Here is a 20,944-nt window from a genome sequence, read left to right as displayed (position 1 = left end):
GACTAAGCCAGTTTGCGTCGGTCTGATACTCGTCTTTGACCATGCGCAGATCTGGCTGGTCAGGAAGATATTTAATATCCCGAATTTATAATATGCCTACCAGTTCCATCTATAACCGATTTGCTAGAGAATATTTGTTACCATGTTTAATAAAATTAAAAACAGGGAAAATATGACACAACATCCAATGGGGGAATAACATAAGACATATAAACAAAGTTAAAAACCCGACGTTTCGAAAAGACAAAACCTTTCTTTCTCAAGGGATAAAATAAGAGACCTGCTCTCAGTATAGTGGAGACCAGCTCTGATCAAAAAATGAAGATAAAAAGCTGCATTGACTGGAGCATTGATTATAACAGCAAAAAAAAAAAGAAATCTGAATAACAGTGGAGGCTTAAGTGGGTTGGGACAGGTGTGAAAAACCATAACAGCAGGCAAAGTATGGAGAGCCAAATGGGACAAAAGACTGTAGAAAGGCACACAAATATATGGTAGGCCAAGCAGGTCACAAAAGGGAAATCGACAAGGGTAGGGAAAATTGAAAATAACCAAAATCTAATGAAAAGGGGACCACTGACCCCACAACCCGGCACACGGAACAACATAGCCCGCCTAGGTGGGACAGCCATGCGGTACCAACGTCTATGTGCGTTGGCTCCCGCTCCCAGACCATGGAGACGGCATGCCAGGAGTGGAGAGGTGGTCCAATTTTGAACAAAAAGTGATGAGAAAAGGTAAGGGACAGTGACCTGCATGACCAAACCATAGGAAAGGAGGGGGATTATTGATGACCCTTGATGTTGATGCCTTTCGGTGTGGTAGTCTGCAGTGTTTTAATCCATTTGGCTTCCAAAGCCAGACGATGGTAGTAGTTCTTGCTGTTAGGTCTGTCAATGGCCATGATGGTGATGTCGTCAGTGCTGTGACCTGCTTGATTGAAGTGTCTGGCAACTGGCTTGTCTCGGTTGTGTTTAGTGTCCCCACAGTGTTCAAGTAACCGGGTCTTCAGGGCTCTCTTAGTTTCACCGATGTATTGTTGACCACATTTCTTACAGGTGATGAGGTAGATGACATTTGTAGACTGGCAGTTGAGAGGGTGTTGAATATCATATCTTTCTCCAGTGATGGTGCTGCGGAATGTCTCACCAGCAGTCGTATGCTTGGTCTGCTCTCTGGTGTGTTGGTGGTTGAAGGCAGCACATTTGTTGCACGGAGAGAATCCCAATTCAGGAGCTTCCGTAGAGGGGATCTTGAGAGATGATCTAACAACCAAGTCCTTGATATTTGTTGGTCTACGGAAAGCTACCATGGGTGGCTCCGGGATGGCTTTCTTGCAGCGTTCAGAGGCATGAAGAATGGGTAGATATTTGTGTATGGTGGCGGCGATGGTGGAGTGGATAGGGTTGTAGGTTACCACAAGAGGAATGCGGGTGCATGTTTCTTCCTTCAGCCGAGGTTTGAGAGCCTCTGATCTGGGGACTTCAACAGCCTTCTTGACTTGTTTGTCAATAACTTTGGTAGGGTACCCTCTGTCCCGTAGATGTTGTTTGAGTTGACTGACTCGGGTGCAAAGTGAATATTCAAGGAAGCAGTTCTCCTACTAGTGACATCACCACCAACCAGAGTAGGATCCACCAACCCAGATCTAGAAGATGGATCAAACGCTCCCGGTACCGAAGAATGGCCAAAAACGGAAAGGGTCGTCTGCTATAGCCACCAATACTGTAGTCAACCTTTCTACACATCAGTTGTCTGAACCTGAAGAGATGGTCCTGTCCAAAGGCCTGAAGTACTGTCCTACACCTCGCCATGTCAACTCCATAGAAGTCCAGGCTGATCTCTCCCAGTTTGCTAGACGATTACGTCTTAGGGAACATTTCTATCAGGTTGATGATTCTCCTGATGATAGCGATCTTGGCACCACTGACACTGACACACCCCACCAACACCCTCTGCTCAGAAAGGAAAGCCACTTCACCCCTCCTCCAGGCAAGGATCCTGCTCTTGATGCCTACATTACTGCTGTTGAAACAGAGATTCTTAATGCTCGCCCTAAGAGGATTTATTCCAACCTCAGCAAAGACGAATCCACTGCCATCAGCCAATTGAAGGACAACACCAACATTGTGATCAAAGAGGCAGACAAAGGATCAGCCATCGTCATCATGGACACCAAAGACTACCTTTCTGAATGTCATCGCCAGCTTGACAACACCAAATACTACAAGCCTCTTGCTAAAGACCCTACAGCCAAATTCGCTCGGAAGGTTACAGCTGCAGTCAAGGAAGCCCGCGATGCTGGTGTCATTGATGCAGACATGCAATCTGCGCTGAATCCCAAGCTACCGAGACCTGGTCGCTTCTACATACTTCCTAAGATCCACAAGAAATACAACACCATTCCTGTTGGTAGACCTATCATCAGTGGCTGTGGCACCCCTACAGAGAAGATATCACTATATGTTGATTTACATCTCCAGCCCCATGTTAAAACTCTGTCATCGTATGTGGAGGATGACAATGACTTCCTGCGTAGACTCTCCGTAATCAACACTCAACATGGTCCTCTACCTGAGAACACCATCCTCTGCACCATGGATGTCACATCCCTCTACACCAACATACCCACCGATGAGTTCATCATAGCAGCCCAACACTATCTCAGTCAGCAGCACTCTCCCACTGAGATCAACACTTTGAGCAAATTCATGGAGCTCGTTCTCACCCAAAATAACTTCGAACTGGCTGGCAACCACTATCTTCAAATCCATGGAACTGCAATGGGAACACGGATGGCGCCCTCAGGAGCCTGCCTTTTTATGGGCCGTCTTGAGGAGGATTTCTTGAATTCGGCTGCTTACAAACCCCTGATCTGGCTGAGATATATTGATGATATTTTCCTCATCTGGACTCATGGCCAAGAAGAACTTGAAAACTTCATCATCCATTGCAACACCAAGCACCCCAGTATCAAGTTCACAGCAGAGCAATCTAAGGAGTCGATTCCATTCCTTGATGTCATGGTCAGCCTGCACAATGGGTACCTGGAGAGTGATCTTTACTCCAAACCTACGGACACTCATCAGTACCTGCAGTGGTCATCCTGTCATCCCAAACATACTAAGGAAAGTCTCCCATACAGCCTGGCCTTCAGATTACGACGCATATGCTCATCTGAGGAGACCTTTGCACCCGAGTCAGTCAACTCAAACAACATCTACGGGACAGAGGGTACCCTACCAAAGTTATTGACAAACAAGTCAAGAAGGCTGTTGAAGTCCCCAGATCAGAGGCTCTCAAACCTCGGCTGAAGGAAGAAACATGCACCCGCATTCCTCTTGTGGTAACCTACAACCCTATCCACTCCACCATCGCCGCCACCATACACAAATATCTACCCATTCTTCATGCCTCTGAACGCTGCAAGAAAGCCATCCTGGAGCCACCCATGGTAGCTTTCCGTAGACCAACAAATATCAAGGACTTGGTTGTTAGATCATCTCTCAAGATCCCCTCTACGGAAGCTCCTGAATTGGGATTCTCTCCGTGCAACAAATGTGCTGCCTGCAACCACCAACACACCAGAGAGCAGACCAAGCATACGACTGCTGGTGAGACATTCCGCAGCACCATCACTGGAGAAAGATATGATATTCAACACCCTCTCAACTGCCAGTCTACAAATGTCATCTACCTCATCACCTGTAAGAAATGTGGTCAACAATACATCGGTGAAACTAAGAGAGCCCTGAAGACCCGGTTACTTGAACACTGTGGGGACACTAAACACAACCGAGACAAGCCAGTTGCCAGACACTTCAATCAAGCAGGTCACAGCACTGACGACATCACCATCATGGCCATTGACAGACCTAACAGCAAGAACTACTACCATCGTCTGGCTTTGGAAGCCAAATGGATTAAAACACTGCAGACTACCACACCGAAAGGCATCAACATCAAGGGTCATCAATAATCCCCCTCCTTTCCTATGGTTTGGTCATGCAGGTCACTGTCCCTTACCTTTTTCTTATCTCTTTTTTGTGCAAAAATTGACCACCTCTCCACTCCTGGCATGCCGTCTCCATGGTCTGGGAGCGGGAGCCAACGCACATAGACGTTGGTACTGCATGGCTGTCCCACCTAGGCGGGCTATGTTGTTCCGTGTGCCGGGTTGTGGGGTCAGTGGTCCCCCTTTTCATTAGATTTTGGTTATTTTCAATTTTCCCTACCCTTGTCGATTTCCCCTTTTTGTGACCTGCTTGGCCTACCATATATTTGTGTGCCTTTCTACAGTCTTTTGTCCCATTTGGCTCTCCATACTTTGCCTGCTGTTATGGTTTTTCACACCTGTCCCAACCCACTTAAGGGAGGTGTAATGAGCGTGAACCTGGTTTGGATGCAGAGGGAGTGTGCCTGTAACAGACACAGCCACCAGAAAAGGACCAGCTCAGATCGCGCGCCAAATAAGTTTGCAGTCCAGAAATTTCATTTTTTTCTCAGCCTTGCAAAAAATAGGCAGAGGTGGGAATCGAACCCGGGACCTCGGTGTTGTAAAACCTACTGCGTTATACCACTGAGCCAACTGACAATCAGCTATGAGAAGTTTGATAGTAATCCTTGATATTGCTGAATAGAATAAATCAATACTGATAGGTCTATTTATCTAATGTACGATGTTATTCAAATTGGCCTATAAACTAGGAATATAATGTGAAATGACTATCAATCGATCAATCAATCAAGTTGTCAAGTTATCAACAATCAATAATAAACCGGCGAGGCCTATCATGGAATATTTATACTAACTAGGCCTACTAACTAATATACCAAATAAATAAAATAAATAAATAAGTCAGTAAATAAATAAATAGGCATAAGCCTAAATAAATAAATAAATACATAATGCAGAATGCAGTTAGTATTTTAGTTGCAAAATTCCAAACATTCTATTCACACATTCTATTATAATTTTCTGCTATACACGCAAAGGACCTGTGCCTTTAATATGTCCGCGCCTAATCAATAATGAGTCTTTCACCATGCTCACACACCATGTTAAACTATTGTATCCCTGCAAGTATTATCTACTGACCAAGTCCTAACACCTTAATGAAATGGATGCTATAACGTACCCAATCAAGCGAACATATCAAGGTCATATCAGGGCGTTATACAAAGAATGGTCAAAGGTCAACGTTTCCAAAGAAGTATAGTAATAGATGTAGACACAAGCTTTCGTGCGGGAAACATAAACACATAGTCGTCAGTCGTGTGGTTTTTATGAGATTTGATACGGCGCTGAAGTCTATTGGCTGTCCCAAAATCCGTACCAGACCCGGTTTCCAGACGGCAATGTGTGTGTTGTTACAAGGAATGCAAACTCATTTTATCAATGAGTGAACCACATAGAGGAATACGACATCTATCGTGAGCCAATCTGCATTCTGTTGCCTGCAAAAGCCGACGATCAGGTAAAAATTCTAAAAGGAGCGTGACTAGATATTTGCGTTAATTTCATGATACGTGTAAAACGCATTGAAAACGCCAAATTGCAGTCATAAAATATATAATATTAGTAAATCACCCAATCGAATGTTAACGTAGGTATGTGGGAAAGAACTGCAATAACAATAACAAACTATGTGCCCAAAGAGTTGTCTTTGGCATGTCGCTTTTTTGAAATATGACCAAAAATATCAAATTTTGGAAAAACGCCCCAAAATTTAAAACAAACACGAACCTTCCAAAATAAATATATATTAGCACTCGGCGGCCCAGTCACTACCTGCCGCTGTGATTTGGGGTAACTCATTGCTTCCCCTCTCCAGATACCGGAACTTCAAGGTCGCTCATACCCCAGCCCTTAAGCCTCCACTGTTATTCAGATTTCTTTTATTTTTTGCTGTTATAATCAATGCTCCAGTCAATGCAGCTTTTTATCTTCATTTTTTTTTCAGAGCTGGTCTCCACTATACTGAGAGCAGGTCTCTTATTTTATCCCTTGAGAAAGAAAAGTTTTGTCTTTTCGAAACGTCGGGTTTTTAACTTTGTTTATATGTCTTATGTTATTCCCCATTGGATGTTGTGTCATATTTTCCCTGCTTTTAATTTTATCCATTGCTAGTGTGACACTATTGTATCCTTTTGGATCCATCCTTTGGTTCCCCGCTGGTCAGTTGGAACAGATTTTCCCTGTTTTTACATGTTTAATAAATTCGTATTAATCGTATAATAAAATGTGGCCAAATGTATATTTGTGTACATAGTGTGTGGATCCACTCTTCTACGGACTTGGCTACTAAGCATGTCGGGAAGGATATGGCGGTATGCTGACCTGGGTCAATATGTTCTGGGCAGATGAGGTCCGACCAATTGCCTACGACCTTATGTGCGATCATGTGTAACAGGCAATTCCCGATAATAATAGAGGTTCCCTGCCATCATGGGTTCGAACCCCTTTATTGTATTTTATTGTTAAACCTGAATAGCGTGATTACTTTTGAATGAGCGGCAGCACACATATTTTGTTTGAGGATAGCAGGATCTATCTCCTTTTCCTCATATCTTCTCTGTAGTACAAAGCTGTCTTTTTATCTAGTATTTAGACAATGTTTACTCAACCATTGCTATCAATGGATGTTGCCATTTTTGACGACTTCTAACTTTTGAAATGCCCAAAATGAATCAATAAAACCGTGTATAAGATATTTGCGTGGATATTTGGGCGCGATTACAAAAAATTAGAAAATAAATGGGCACTTCTGGGTTGGGTATCTATAGAGGCCCTGCATGAAATTATTGATTGGCTCCAAACAAAGAATTTGAACCGGTGTCCTTCACCGTAGTTATGGCGGAGTACAGTCCATTCAATCAAATGTTGTCATCAACCTATTTGATCGTAGTGCAGGGTTATGTGTGTGAGACGAACTGTCACGGTAGATTGCAATCATGCTTTTGTTGAATGCATTTGAGTAGTCTGCCATATTTACGGGATGATACTTCACATGCAATGCCTCTATAGATTCTATAGAATTTAAGTATGATATATTTTCGATGGTAATATATTTTCACTTTCAAAGTTTGTAGTTTTCATAATTGCAATTTCTGAATATTATATAAAAGGTGGGAATAAGTCTATAAATGAAAGAGTATCGGATCATTTTGAATGTTAATAAATACGAAACGCCGGCGGTAGACACCAGCAATATCAGGGATTGCCGCGATTCTTGCAGTAGCTTTTATGAATAGAATACAATAGTGGATACAATAGCGGATACAATAGCGGAACAATAGAGCTCTCTTACGGGCAAATAAACCTCGTCGCGTTTTGCTAAATTTCACTTCTTCTTTTCATGAACTAACCGTTATTTCATTAAGTAACCGTTATTTTTAAAACTTGGCAAAACCTCGACGCGAGGTTTTTAATCCCGTGACCCGTCCATGTACCTTTTTGTCCTTTATTTTTCCCGGGTATTTTTCCTTCTTTCCGTATTATCATGTCCACTGGTCTCTGGCTCGCAAGTCGCGTGGCTCTGCGCCGTTTACGCGCGCATTGGCGTAGTGCGCATTACGCACGCAGCGCCGACGCGCTGCCTGCCAGCTGCAGCGACGCGTAGGCTGGCAACTGATTTTCATAACAAAAACACCATTTTTACCCATATTTTATTTATTTATTTATTTATTTATTTGAACAGACGCTTTTGAATCAGCGGCACACGTCTAAATTGGCGGTGCGTTCATATAAAAGACAAAAAATACATTTCAAACAATAACAACAATAACTCATAGTAATCTTACTATAAATAGGGAAATGTTGTATGTATGTATCTATGTATCTATGTATCTATGTATCTATGTATGTATCACTATAAAGGCTCCGTCAGTTTCGATCCAAATGTCGCCAAATTCATACGGGAGATCGATGAATATACGGGAACGTGTTTAAACTTTATTTGGTTGAAAACGGTCAAGAATTGGCTGCAGAAACAGTGAAAATATGGGTAAAAACGGGTTTTTTGTTATGAAAATCGGTTGTCAGCTTACGCGTCACTGCAGCTGGCCGGCAGCGCGTCGGCGCCTCGTGCGTAATGCGCACTACGCCAATGGGCGTGTAAACGGCGCAGAGCCACGCGACTGCGAGCCAGACACCAGTGGACATGATATTGATAATACGGAAAGAAGGAAAAATAAAGGACAAAAGGTACATGGACGGGTCACGGATTATGATAACGGGTGAACACGTCCGCAGACACGCTATGAGAGGACGTAATAAATACGGGAAAAATGATTCTACCTGTTCAGTAATTATTCCTGTTATGGTGAACGCTCCCATCTAGCGGGGACCCGCGCGAAGCGCGGGTATCCCGCTAGTCTTACTATAAATAGGGGAATGTTGTATGTATCTATCTATGTATCTATGTATCTACTGTCATACAGAAATACTGTCAAACTGAGTTATTGTTGCATGACCAATGTAAAACAAATCATAACTTCACACAACAGATCAATTTTGCGCAAAGCAGAACCCAAGGAACCAGATGGAAAAACTTGCAACTGTAGAGTGAAACTTGACTGTCCCTCCAAGGCAATTGTTTAGCTTCCAGTATAATTTACCAGGCGACGGTAACTCGACTTGACAATTCACATCATGAAACATATATTGACTAACCGCTAACTCGTTCAAAACACGCTTTAGTTGCCATAAGAGTGACTTTAATAACAGTGACAAAAGGCATTCAACAACATTAAGCGAGTACATTTGGAAATTAAAGGATAAGAAAATACCTTATTCAACTGAATGGAAATTAATCAGTCGGGCTAAGGCCTATTCAACTACCAACAAACTATGCAGACTTTGTCTAGAGGAAAAATACTTCATCATATTTAAACCCCATCTCTCTTCACTGAACAAAAGGAATGAGCTAATAAACACTTGTAGACACAGGAAGAAGCATCTCTTGATCCACTACAACTGATCAATATATCAAGTATTGACTGTCTTCATGAACTTGAATTGCTTATATTATGTTATGTAACCATTTTTGACTGTAAATGTATGCCAATTAAACTGTCTAAAGATCTAGCACTAGCTCCGCGCGTTTTACGCTCGGTGATCGCGCTTCGCGCTCGCCGTCGCCACTTCGCGGCGTGAGCATTCCGCGCTAGAAATAGAAATCAGTTTCCAGTGATAAGCATATTCTGACGAGTGTAGGTCGGCTTCGGCTGGCTTGCATGAAACAATATTGTAAATAATGCTTTAATAAATCACCAAGTCTATTTTAAATGTATCTATGTATCTATGTATCTATGTATGTATCGCTATAAAGGCTCCGTCAGTTTCGATCCAAATGTCGCCAAATTCATACGGGAGATCGAGGAATATACGGGAACGTGTTTAAACTTTATTTGGTTGAAAACGGTCAAGAATTGGCTGCAAAAACAGTGAAAATATGGGTAAAAACGGGGTTTTTTGTTATGAAAATCGGTTACCAGCCTACGCGTCACTGCAGCTGGCCGGCAGCGCGTCGGCGCCGCGTGCGTAATGCGTATTACGCGAATGCGCGCGTAAAGGGCGCAGAGCCACACGACTTGCGAGCCAGAGACCACTGGACGTGAGAATACGGAAAGAAGGAAAAATAAAGGACAAAAGGTACATGGACGGGTCACGGGATACCGAGTGAACACGTCCGCAGTCACGCTATGAGAAGACGTAACAAATACGGGAAAAGATGTGTGTTGTATAAACAACATGAAGCCAACGGGTTAAAGTAACTAAATGAAACGGGAACGAAGGAAAGAAACTTATCAGGAAATGTAAGGAAAAAAAAAGAGAGAACAGAAAGTAAAAACATGGAAACGGGAAATCATAAGCAGCAAATAAAAGATGCTAAAAGGGAAATGTAAGAAAGAACAGATTTAGAAAATAATGGGAACGGGTTAAATAAATAAATAACATGGAAAAGGAAAATCACAAGCTAAGCAAAAGAAACTAAAAACGAAAATGTGAGAAGAGACAGATTTAGATAAATAAAATGTACCTTTTCAATTATTCTACCTGTTCAGTAATTCCTCCTGTTTTAGTGAACGCTCCCATTTACTCATCTAGCGGGGACCCGCGCGAAGCGCGGGTGTCCCGCTAGTCAATATAAATATTAAATAATGTACAATGTATAAAAGATACACAACCCACTCACGCACACCCCCACGCTCTCATCCCTCTCATCCCTCTCACCCTTACTCATCCCATTCATATCACACATAATATACCCTCACACACATGTACACAAGATCAAACTTATGTAGGTCTATATTACAATAATTACAATCAAAATTATTTACAATCATATGTACAAAGGTAGGCTAAATCAAATCAAATCAAATCAAATCACGCACACCCCCACGCTCTCATCCCTCTCACCTTTACTCTCCCACGCCCATATCACACATACATACCCTCACACACATGCACACGAAATCAAACTTATGTAGGCCTATATTACAATAATTACAATCATAACTATTTACAATCATATGTACATAGGTGAATTAAATCAAATCAAGTTACAAAGTACATTTGATAGGCCTACAGATTTTATCAGCATCATTATTTGTATTAGACCTATAGTGAAACAGATTTGGAATTATTTTGAATTTAAAACTATATTTACAATCATATTATATATGTACAAGAGAGTCCTATATACATAGGTTTACAATTAAACAAATTAATTATAAAGAACATTTAAACAAATTCCACTAGCATCACTTTATCAGTTAATTTTATATTTCCTTAATAATCGATGATCTATATGTCCACGCACGTTTTAAAAAGGATTTGCAAAATATATCGAAACAATTACCACCTTCTTCCCAACTTACGGGGGTACCTAACATGAAACATATTTTTATATTTTCACTGTTTTTGCAGCCAATTCTTGACCGATTTGAATCAAATAAAGTCCAGTCCATTTGCCGTATATTCCTCGATCTCCCGTACGAATTTGGCGATATTTGGATCCAAACTGACGGAGCCTTTCGATCTTCATACCCACATACTAACACACAACATTCCCCTATTTATAGTAAGATTTGTAGATTATATTTCCTAAGATTATCATCATCCAAAATTGTTGCGAAATAGGCCTAAGTTTGTGATTTTACTTGTTTAGGCCTATACAGTACGAAATCTCCAGTGAGCCGTTACGGTGTCTGTAGTGCATTGTTGTGCTGTTGTATCATGACGCGTGTTGGTGTTGTCACCCTGGTAACGCGCGACGCGTACGCGATACGCGTACAATATTTTAAAAATATTGTATTGCATCCGGGTATTTTGCAAATATTGTACAATATACATTTTTATTGTAGCGTTAAAAAGCCTGACATAAATAATAATTATGATTATGTGCGCATGAACAAACGAGGTCAGAACGCGGTTAGCAGTCGGATGTAAACACGGGAAAATGTGGCATTTTTATCATAGCACTAAGTTTCTCAAAAATTAGTCGGAGATAAAATGTGTAGTCATTTTCAGAAATGTTATGCAGAATTTTGTTTTAGTTAAGATGATATCAAATATAAATTTCAAAGTTGGACGTAACTCGACTTATCGCAAAAACGCGACCCCTATTTAGCACGTAAAGTCTCTGGAAAGCTTTTTTGTGGTAGTAGCCTAATATCGCGTTCAGCAGACAAAACCGACAACAAACGGGCATTTAAATTTGAGCTATCTGCAGTTGATAGCAAAATCACACGAATCCGACAAACACCAAAATGACATAAAACAGATAGACAAATGTAAAATCTTTATTTCAAAGTTTGTTTCAGCGTCATACGGTATTCGGTTCTTGAGATAGATCAATTTTAATATTACCCATGTAAATCAATGCAGGGGCTCTATAGTAACCGGCACCAGAATCGAGCAAATTACGGCATGTCTCACCGCATTTTCTTTTAGTATAAAAGTCTTATAAAAATCGGCACTGGGCCGAATGCAAAGCTATAAAGAAATGTTAAATTGACGAAGCTGACCAAAATTGCTATCTTCAGAAGATAGCTAGCAAAAAAAAAAAATAATAATAATATTAAAAAAACAAAAAAACAAAAAAAACAACAACATTGCCTAGCACGCGTTGTAGATGATGATTCAGTACGGCGCGAAACGGCAAAACTACATTGAACGAGATTGCGCGCTCAGAGAAAAATCGGCATTAGGCCGACTACAGATAAAGAAATGTAAAAATGACGAAGCTGACCAAAATTTAAAACGGCACTTATAAAGCAAAGATTATCATCTGCCTGTTTTTCTATTTTTACCTCTTTATTTCCCTTTTTTTAATAGCGCGGTATAGGCCTATTTTTCGCTATATCTACTGAAGATAGCATTTAGAATCTCATCCCGATTCATTGCATCTTTCTACTCTAGAAGTAATGTTTTACATTATTTTCTCTAAATTTTTACTTCATCTTGTAGCGGCGAGTTTTTTCTTTCTAATACATCAGTCCCGATCAGAAAGTTTAAAGCGATATGACAGACTCATCACTTTCCGCATCTGTCTGTTTCTCTATTTTTACCTCTTCCCCCTTTTTAAAAAAATAGTTTGCATAGGCCCTATGGGCCGCATGCCGATTTTTTTTTCGCGCAGAGTAACCTTGCGCCTTTTAGGATTTTTTTCGTTATCTACTGAAGATAGGCCTAGCATTTAGAATCTCATATAGTCCCAAATATAGTGTTGAAAATCGTGTTTTACTAGAACTTGTGAATGTGATCTCTACAAATTTGAAAAGAAAATGCGAACATTTGAGTGATATTTACGATTATGTGCGCATGAACAAACGAGGTCAGAACGCGGTTAGCAGTCGAATGTAAACACGGGAAAATGTGGCATTTTTATCATAGCACTAAGTTTCTCAACAATTAGTCGGAGATAAAATGTGTAGTCATTTTCAGAAATGTTATGCAGAATTTTGTTCTAGTTAAGATGATATCAAATATAAATTTCAAAGTTGGACGTAACTCGACTTATCGCCAAAACGCGACCCTATTTAGCACGTAAAGTCTCTGGAAAGCTTTTTTGTGGTAGTAGCCTAATATCGCGTTCAGCAGACAAAACCGACAACCAACGGGCATTTAAATTTGAGCTATCTGCAGTTGATAGCAAAATCACACGAATCCGACAAACACCAAAATGACATAAAACAGATAGACAAATGTAAAATCTTTATTTCAAAGTTTGTTTCAGCGTCATACGGTATTCGGTTCTTGAGACATTTCAATTTTAATATTACCCATGTAAATCAATGCAGGAGCTCTATAGACACCGGCACCAGAATTGAGCAAATTACGGCATGTCTCACCGCATTTTCTTTTAGTATAACTTCGGCACTAGGCCGAATGCAAAGCTATAAAGAAATGTTAAAATGACGAAGCTGACCAAAATTGCTATCTTCAGAAGATAGCTAGCAAAAAAAAAAAAAAAATAATATTAAAAAAACAAAAACAAAAAAAAAAAACAACAACATTGCCTAGCACGCGTTGTAGATGATGATTCAGTACGGCGCGAAACGGCAAAACTACATTGAACGGGATTGCTCGCTCAGAGAAAAATCGGCATTAGGCCGACTGCAGATAAAGAAATGTAAAAATGACTAAGCTGACCAAAATTTAAAACGGCACTTATAAAGCAAAGATTATCATCTGCCTGTTTTTCTATTTTTACCTCTTTATTTCCCTTTTTTAATAGCGCGGCATAGGCCTATAGGCCGAATGCCGATTTTTTAAATTCGGGCAGAGTAACCGTGCGCGTTTTAGGATTTTTTCGCTATATCTACTGAAGATAGCATTTAGAATCTCATCCCGATTCATTGCATCTTTCTACTCTAGAAGTAATGTTTTACATTATTTTCTCTAAATTTTTACTTCATCATGTAGCGGCGAGTTTTTTCTTTCTAATACATCAGTCCAGATTAGAAAGTTTCAAGCGATATTACAGGCTCATCACTTTCCGCATCTGCCTGTTTCTCTATTTTTACCTCTTCCCCCCCCTTTTTTTAAAATAGTTTGCATAGGCCCTATAGGCCGCATGCCGATTTTTGTTTTCGCGCAGAGTAACCTTGCGCCTTTTAGGATTTTTTTCGTTATCTACTGAAGATAGGCCTAGCATTTAGAATCTCATATAGTCCTAAATATAGTGTTAAAAATCGTGTTTTACTAGAACTTGTGAATGTGATCTCTACAAATTTGAAAAGAAAATGCGAAAATTTGAGTGATATTTACGATTATGTGCGCATGAACAAACGAGGTCAGAACGCGGTTAGCAGTCGGATGTAAACACGGGAAAATGTGGCATTTTTATCATAGCACTAAGTTTCTCAAAATTAGTCGGAGATAAAATGTGTAGTCATTTTCAGAAATGTTAGGCAGAATTTTGTTCTAGTTAAGATGATATCAAATACAAATTTCAAAGTTGGACGTAACTCGACTTATCGCCAAAACGCGACCCCTATTTAGCACGTAAAGTCTCTGGAAAGCTTTTTTGTGGTAGTAGCCTAATATCGCGTTCAGCAGACAAAAACGACAACCAACGGGCATTTAAATTTGAGCTATCTGCAGTTGATAGCAAAATCACAGAAATCCGACAAACACCAAAATGACATAAAACAGATAGACAAATGTAAAATCTTTATTTCAAAGTTTGTTTCAGCGTCATACGGTATTCGGTTCTTGAGATATTTCAATTTTAATATTACCCATGTAAATCAATGCAGGAGCTCTATAGACCCCGGCACCAGAATCGAGAAAATTACGGCATGTCTCACCGCATTTTCTTTTAGTATAAAAATCGGCACTAGGCCGAATGCAAAGCTATAAAGAAATGTTAAAATGACGAAGCTGACCAAAATTGCTATCTTCAGAAGATAGCAAGCAATAAAAAAATAATAATAATATTTAAAAAAAATAAAACATTGCCTAGCACGCGTTGTAGATGATGATTCAGTACGGCGCGAAACGGCAAAACTGCATTGCCACGGGCTTGCCCGCTCAGAGAAAAATTGGCATTATGCCGACTGAGCTATAAAGAAATGTAAAAATGACGAAGCTGACCAAAATTTAAAACGGCAGTTATAAAGCAGAGATTATCATCTGCCTGTTTCTCTATTTTTACCTCTTCACCCCCGCCCTTTGTTTTTAATAGCGCGGCATGATAGGCCGAATGCCGATTTTTCAAAATTCGGGTAGAGTAACCGTGCGCGTTTTAGGACTTTTTCAGTCGCTATATCTACTGAAGATAGTATTTAGAATCTCATCCCGATTCATTGCGTTTTCTACTCTAGAAGTAATGTTTCACATTATTTTCTCTAATTTTTACTTCATCATGTAGCGGCGAGTTTTTTTCTTTCTAATACATCAGTCCCTATCAGACAGTTTAAAGCGATATTACATACTCATCACTTTCCGCATCTTCCTGTTTCTCTATTTTACCTTTACCCCTTTTTTTTTAAATAGCGCGGCATATAGGCCGAATGCCGATTTTTTTATTCGCGCAGAGTACGGTAACCTTGCGCGTTTAAGGATTGTTTTTCGTAATATCTACTGAAGATAGGCCTAGCATTTAGAATCTCATATAGTCCGAAATTAACGCCTATAGTCTCAAATTAAACCAAAACAAAAAGTCGTCCCAAACTTTGCATACAAATTCTAGAAAATCGGTACAATATTAACAATTTTAGTGTTGAAAATCGTGTTTTACTAGAACTTGTGAATGTGATCTCTACAAATATGAAAATAAAATGTGAAAATTTGAGTGATATTTACAATTATGTGCGCATGTACAAACGAGGTCAGAACGCGGTTAGCAGTCGGATGTAAACACGGGAAAACGGTGGCCTTTTTATATAACACTAATTTTCTCAAAAATTAGTCGGACCTAAAATGTGTAGTCATTTTCAGAAATGTTATTCAGAATTTTGTTCTAGTTAAGATGATATCAAATATAAATTTCAAAGATGGACGTAACTCGACTTATAGCCAAAACGCGATCCCTATTTAGCACGTAATGTCTCTGGAAAGCTTTTTTTGTGGTATGTAGCCTACCCTTTATCGCCTTCAGCAGACAAAAACGACAACCAACGGTCATTTAAATTTGAGCTATCTGCAGTTGATAGCAAAATCACACGAATCCGACAAACACCAAAATGACATAAAACAGATAGAGAAATGTAAAAGGTTTATTTCAAAGTTTGTTTCAGCGTCATACGGTATTCGGTTCTTGAGAAATTTCAATTTTAATATTACCCATGTAAATCAATGCAGGAGCTCTATAGACACCGGCACCAGAATCGAGCAAATTACGGCATGTCTCACCACATTTTCTTTTAGTATAAAAATCGGCACTAGGCCGAATGCAAAGCTATAAAGAAATGTTAAAATGACGAAGCTGACCAAAATTGCTATCTTCAGAAGATAGCAAGCAATAAAAAAATAATAATAACATTAAAAAAAAAAAACAATTGCCTAGCACGCGTTGTCGATGATGATTCAGTACGGCGCGAAACGGCAAAACTGCATTGCCACGGGCTTGCGCGCTCAGAGAAAAATTGGCATTATGCCGACTGCAGAGCTATAAAGAAATGTAAAAATGACGAAGCTGACCAAAATTTAAAACGGCAGTTATAAAGCAGAGATTATCATCTGCCTGTTTCTCTGTTTTTACCTCTTCCCCTCGCCCTTTTTTTTTTTTTATAGCGCGGCATGATAGGCCGAATGCCGATTTTTTAAATTTCGCGCAGAGTAACCGTGCGCGTTTTAGGACTTTTTCGCTATATCTACTGAAGATAGCATTTAGAATCTCATCCCGATTCATTGCATCTTTCTACTCTAGAAGTAATTTTTAAATTATTTTCTCTAAATTTTTACTTCATCATGTAGCGGCGAGTTTTTTCTTTCTAATACATCAGTCCCGATCAGAAAGTTTAAAGCGATATTACATACTCATCACTTTCCGCATCTGCCTGTTTCTCTATTTTTACCTCTCCTCCCCCCTTTTTAATAGCGCGGCATATAGGCCGAATGCCGATTTTTTTATTCGCGCAGAGTACGGTAACCTTGCGCGTTTTAGGATTGTTTTTCGTAATATCTACTGAAGATAGGCCTAGCATTTAGAATCTCATATAGGCCTAGTCCCAAATTAACGCCTATAGTCCCAAATTAAACCAAAACAAAAAGTCGTCCCAAACTTTGCATAAAAATTCTAGAAAATCGGTACAATATTAACAATTTTAGTGTTGAAAATCGTGTTTTACTAGAACTTGTGAATGTGATCTCTACAAATTTGAAAATAAAATGCGAAAATTTGAGTGATATTTACAATTATGTGCGTATGAACAAACGAGGTCAGAAAGCGGTTAGCAGTCGGATGTAAACACGGGAAAACGGTGGCCTTTTTACATAGCACAAGTTTTCTCAAAAATTAGTCGGACCTAAAATGTGTAGTCATTTTCAGAAATGTTATGCAGAATTTTGTTCTAGTTAAGATGATATCAAGTATAAATTTCAAAGATGGACGTAACTCGCCTTATAGCCAAAACGCGATCCCTATTTAGCACGTAATGTCTCTGGAAAGCTTTTTTTGTGGTATGTAGCCTACCCTTTATCGCGTTCAGCAGACAAAAACGACAACCAACGGTCATTTATATTTGAGCTATCTGCAGTTGATAGCAAAATCACACGAATCCGACAAACACCAAAATGACATAAAACAGAGAAATGTAAAAGGTTTATTTCAAAGTTTGTTTCAGCGTCATACGGTATTCGGTTCTTGAGAAATTTCAATTTTAATATTACCCATGTAAATCAATGCAGGAGCTCTATAGACACCGGCACCAGAATCGAGCAAATTACGGCATGTCTCACCACATTTTCATTTAGTATAAAAATCGGCACTAGGCCGAATGCAAAGCTATAAAGAAATGTTAAAATGACGAAGCTGACCAAAATTGCTATCTTCAGAAGATAGCAAGCAATAAAAAAATAATAGGCCCTAATAATATTTAAAACAAAACAAACAAACAAAAAACATTGCCTAGCACGCGTTGTAGATGATGATTCAGTACGGCGCGAAACGGCAAAACTGCATTGCCACGGGCTTGCGCGCTCAGAGAAAAATCGGCATTATGCCGACTGCAGAGCTATAAAGAAATGTAAAAATTACGAAGCTGACCAAAATTTAAAACGGCGGTTATAAAGCAGAGATTATCATCTGCCTGTTTCTCTATTTTTACCTCTTCCCCCGCCCTTTTTTTTTTTAATAGCGCGGCATGATAGGCCGAATGCCGATTTTTTAAAATTTGGGCAAAGTAACCGTGCGCGTTTTAGGACTTTTTCGCTATATCTACTGAAGATAGCATTTAGAATCTCATCCCGATTCATTGCATCTTTCTACTCTAGAAGTAATGTTTTACATTATTTTCTCTAATTTTTTACTTCATCATGTAGCGGTGAGTTTTTTCTTTCTAATACATCAGTCCCGATAAGAAAGTATAAAGCGATATTACATACTCATCACTTTCCGCATCTGCCTGTTTCTCTATTTTTACCTCTCCTCCCCCTTTTTTTTAAATAGCGCGGCATATAGGCCGAATGCCGATTTTTTTATTCGCGCAGAGTACGGCAACCTTGCGCGTTTTAAGATTGTTTTTCGTAATATCTACTGAAAATGGGCCTAGCATTTAGAATCTATACAATATTAACAATTTTAGTGTTGAAAATCGTGTTTTACTAGAACTTGTGAATGTGATCTCTACAAATTTGAAAATAAAATGCGAAAATTTGAGTGATATTTACAATTATGTGCGCATGAACAAACGAGGTCAGAACGCGGTTAGCAGTCGGATGTAAACACGGGAAAACGGTGGCCTTTTTATATAGCAATTCTAAAATGTGTAGTCATTTTCAGAAATGTTATGCAGAATTTTGTTCTAGTTAAGATGATATCAAATATAAATTTCAAAGATGGACGTAACTCGACTTATAGCCAAAACGCGACCCCTATTTAGCACGTGAAGTCTGTGGAAAGCTTTTTTGTGGTATGTAGCCTACCCTTTATCGCGTTCAGCAGACAAAAACGACAACCAACGGGCATTTAAATTTGAGCTATCTGCAGTTGATAGCAAAATCACACGAATCCGACAAACACCAAAATGACATAAAACAGATAGAGAAATGTAAAGGTTTATTTCAAAGTTTGTTTCAGCGTCATACGGTATTCGGTTCTTGAGATATTTCAATTTTAATATTACCCATGTAAATCAATGCAGGAGCTCTATAGACACCGGCACCAGAATCGAGCAAATTACGGCATGTCTCACCACATTTTCTTTTAGTATAAAAATCGGCACTAGGCCGAATGCAAAGCTATAAAGAAATGTTAAAATGACGAAGCTGACCAAAATTGCTATCTTCAGAAGATAGCAAGCAATAAAAAATAATAATAATATTTAAAAAAAAATAAAAAAAACATTGCCTAGCACGCGTTGTAGATGATGATTCAGTACGGGGCGAAACGGCAAAACTGCATTGCCACGGGCTTGATCGCTCAGAGAAAAATCGGCATTATGCCGACTGCATCTACTGAAGATAGCATTTAGAATCTCATCCCGATTCATTGCATCTTTCTATTCTAGAAGTAATGTTTTACATTATTTTCTGTAATTTTTTACTTCATCTTTTTCAACCTTGTTGATCATCTTTTGTCTTTTTCAGTCTTGTTGATCATCTTTTGTCTTTTTCAGCCTTGTTGATCATCTTTTCCCTTTTTCAGCCTTGTTGATCATCTTTTGTCTTTTTCAGCCTTGTTGATCATCTTTTCTCTTTTTCAGCCTTGTTGATCATCTTTTCTCTTTTTCAACCTTGTTGATCATCTTTTGTCTTTTTCAGCCTTGTTGATCATCTTTTCCCTTTTTCAGCCTTGTTGATCATCTTTTGTCTTTTTCAGCCTTGTTGATCATCTTTTCTCTTTTTCAACCTTGTTGATCATCTTTTCTCTTTTTCAACCTTGTTGATCATCTTTTGTCTTTTTCAGCCTTGTTGATCATCTTTTCCCTTTTTCAGCCTTGTTGATCATCTTTTCTCTTTTTCAGCCTTCTTGATCATCTGTTCCCTTTTTCAGCCTTGTTGATCATCTTTTCGCTTTTTCAACCTTGTTGATCATCTTTTGTCTTTTTCAGCCTTGTTGATCATCTTTTCTCTTTTTCAACCTTGTTGATCATCTTTTCTCTTTTTCAGCCTTGTTGATCATCTTTTCTCTTTTTCAACCTTGTTGATAATCTTTACCCTTTTTCAGCCTTGTTGATAATCTTTTCCCTTTTTCAGCCTTGTTGATAATCTTTTGTCTTTTTCAGCCTTGTTGATCATCTTTTCTCTTTTTCAACCTTGTTGATCATCTTTTCTCTTTTTCAGCCTTGTTGATCATCTTTTCCCTTTTTCAGCCTTGTTGATCATCTTTTGTCTGTCTTTTTCAACCTTGTTGATAATCTTTTCTCTTTTTCAGCCTTGTTGATCATCTTTTCTCTTTTTCAGCCTTGTTGATCATCTTTTCCTTTTTTCCGCCTTGTTGATCATCTTTTGTCTTTTTCAGCCTTGTTGATCATCTTTTCTCTTTTCAGCCTTGTTGATCATCTTTTCCCTTTTTTCAACTTTGTTGATCATCTTTTGTCTTTTTCAACCTTGTTGATAATCTTTTCTCTTTTTCAGCCTTGTTGATGATCTTTTCTCTTTTTCAACCTTGTTGATAATCTTTTCTCTTTTTCAGCCTTGTTGATCATCTTTTCCTTTTTTCAGCCTTGTTGATCATCTTTTGTCTTTTTCAGCCTTGTTGATCATCTTTTCTCTTTTTCAGCCTTGTTGATCATCTTTTCTCTTTTTCAACTTTGTTGATCATCTTTT

General features: G+C 39.1%; 1 protein-coding gene across 1 annotated transcript; it reads left to right on the top strand.

The window, feature by feature from the left end:
• Nucleotides 1–1,655: 1,655 nt before the first annotated feature.
• LOC140159544 (uncharacterized) lies at nt 1,656–3,314 on the top strand. Its single transcript, XM_072183033.1, has one exon. The coding sequence runs from the start codon at nt 1,656–1,658 to the stop codon at nt 3,312–3,314; it is 1,659 nt and encodes a 552-aa protein (XP_072039134.1).
• Nucleotides 3,315–20,944: the final 17,630 nt, after the last annotated feature.

Source organism: Amphiura filiformis, chromosome 8, assembly GCF_039555335.1.
Source record: "Amphiura filiformis chromosome 8, Afil_fr2py, whole genome shotgun sequence".
NCBI lineage: Eukaryota > Metazoa > Echinodermata > Ophiuroidea > Amphilepidida > Amphiuridae > Amphiura > Amphiura filiformis.
The sequence above is the reverse complement of the archived record's forward strand: the minus strand, read 5'-3'. Positions and strand labels throughout refer to the sequence as shown.

What these genes read in the sequence shown, in the direction of transcription:
- LOC140159544 (XM_072183033.1), top strand. Translation starts at nt 1,656, where the DNA reads ATGGATCAAACGCTCCCGGTACCGAAGAATGGCCAAAAACGGAAAGGG.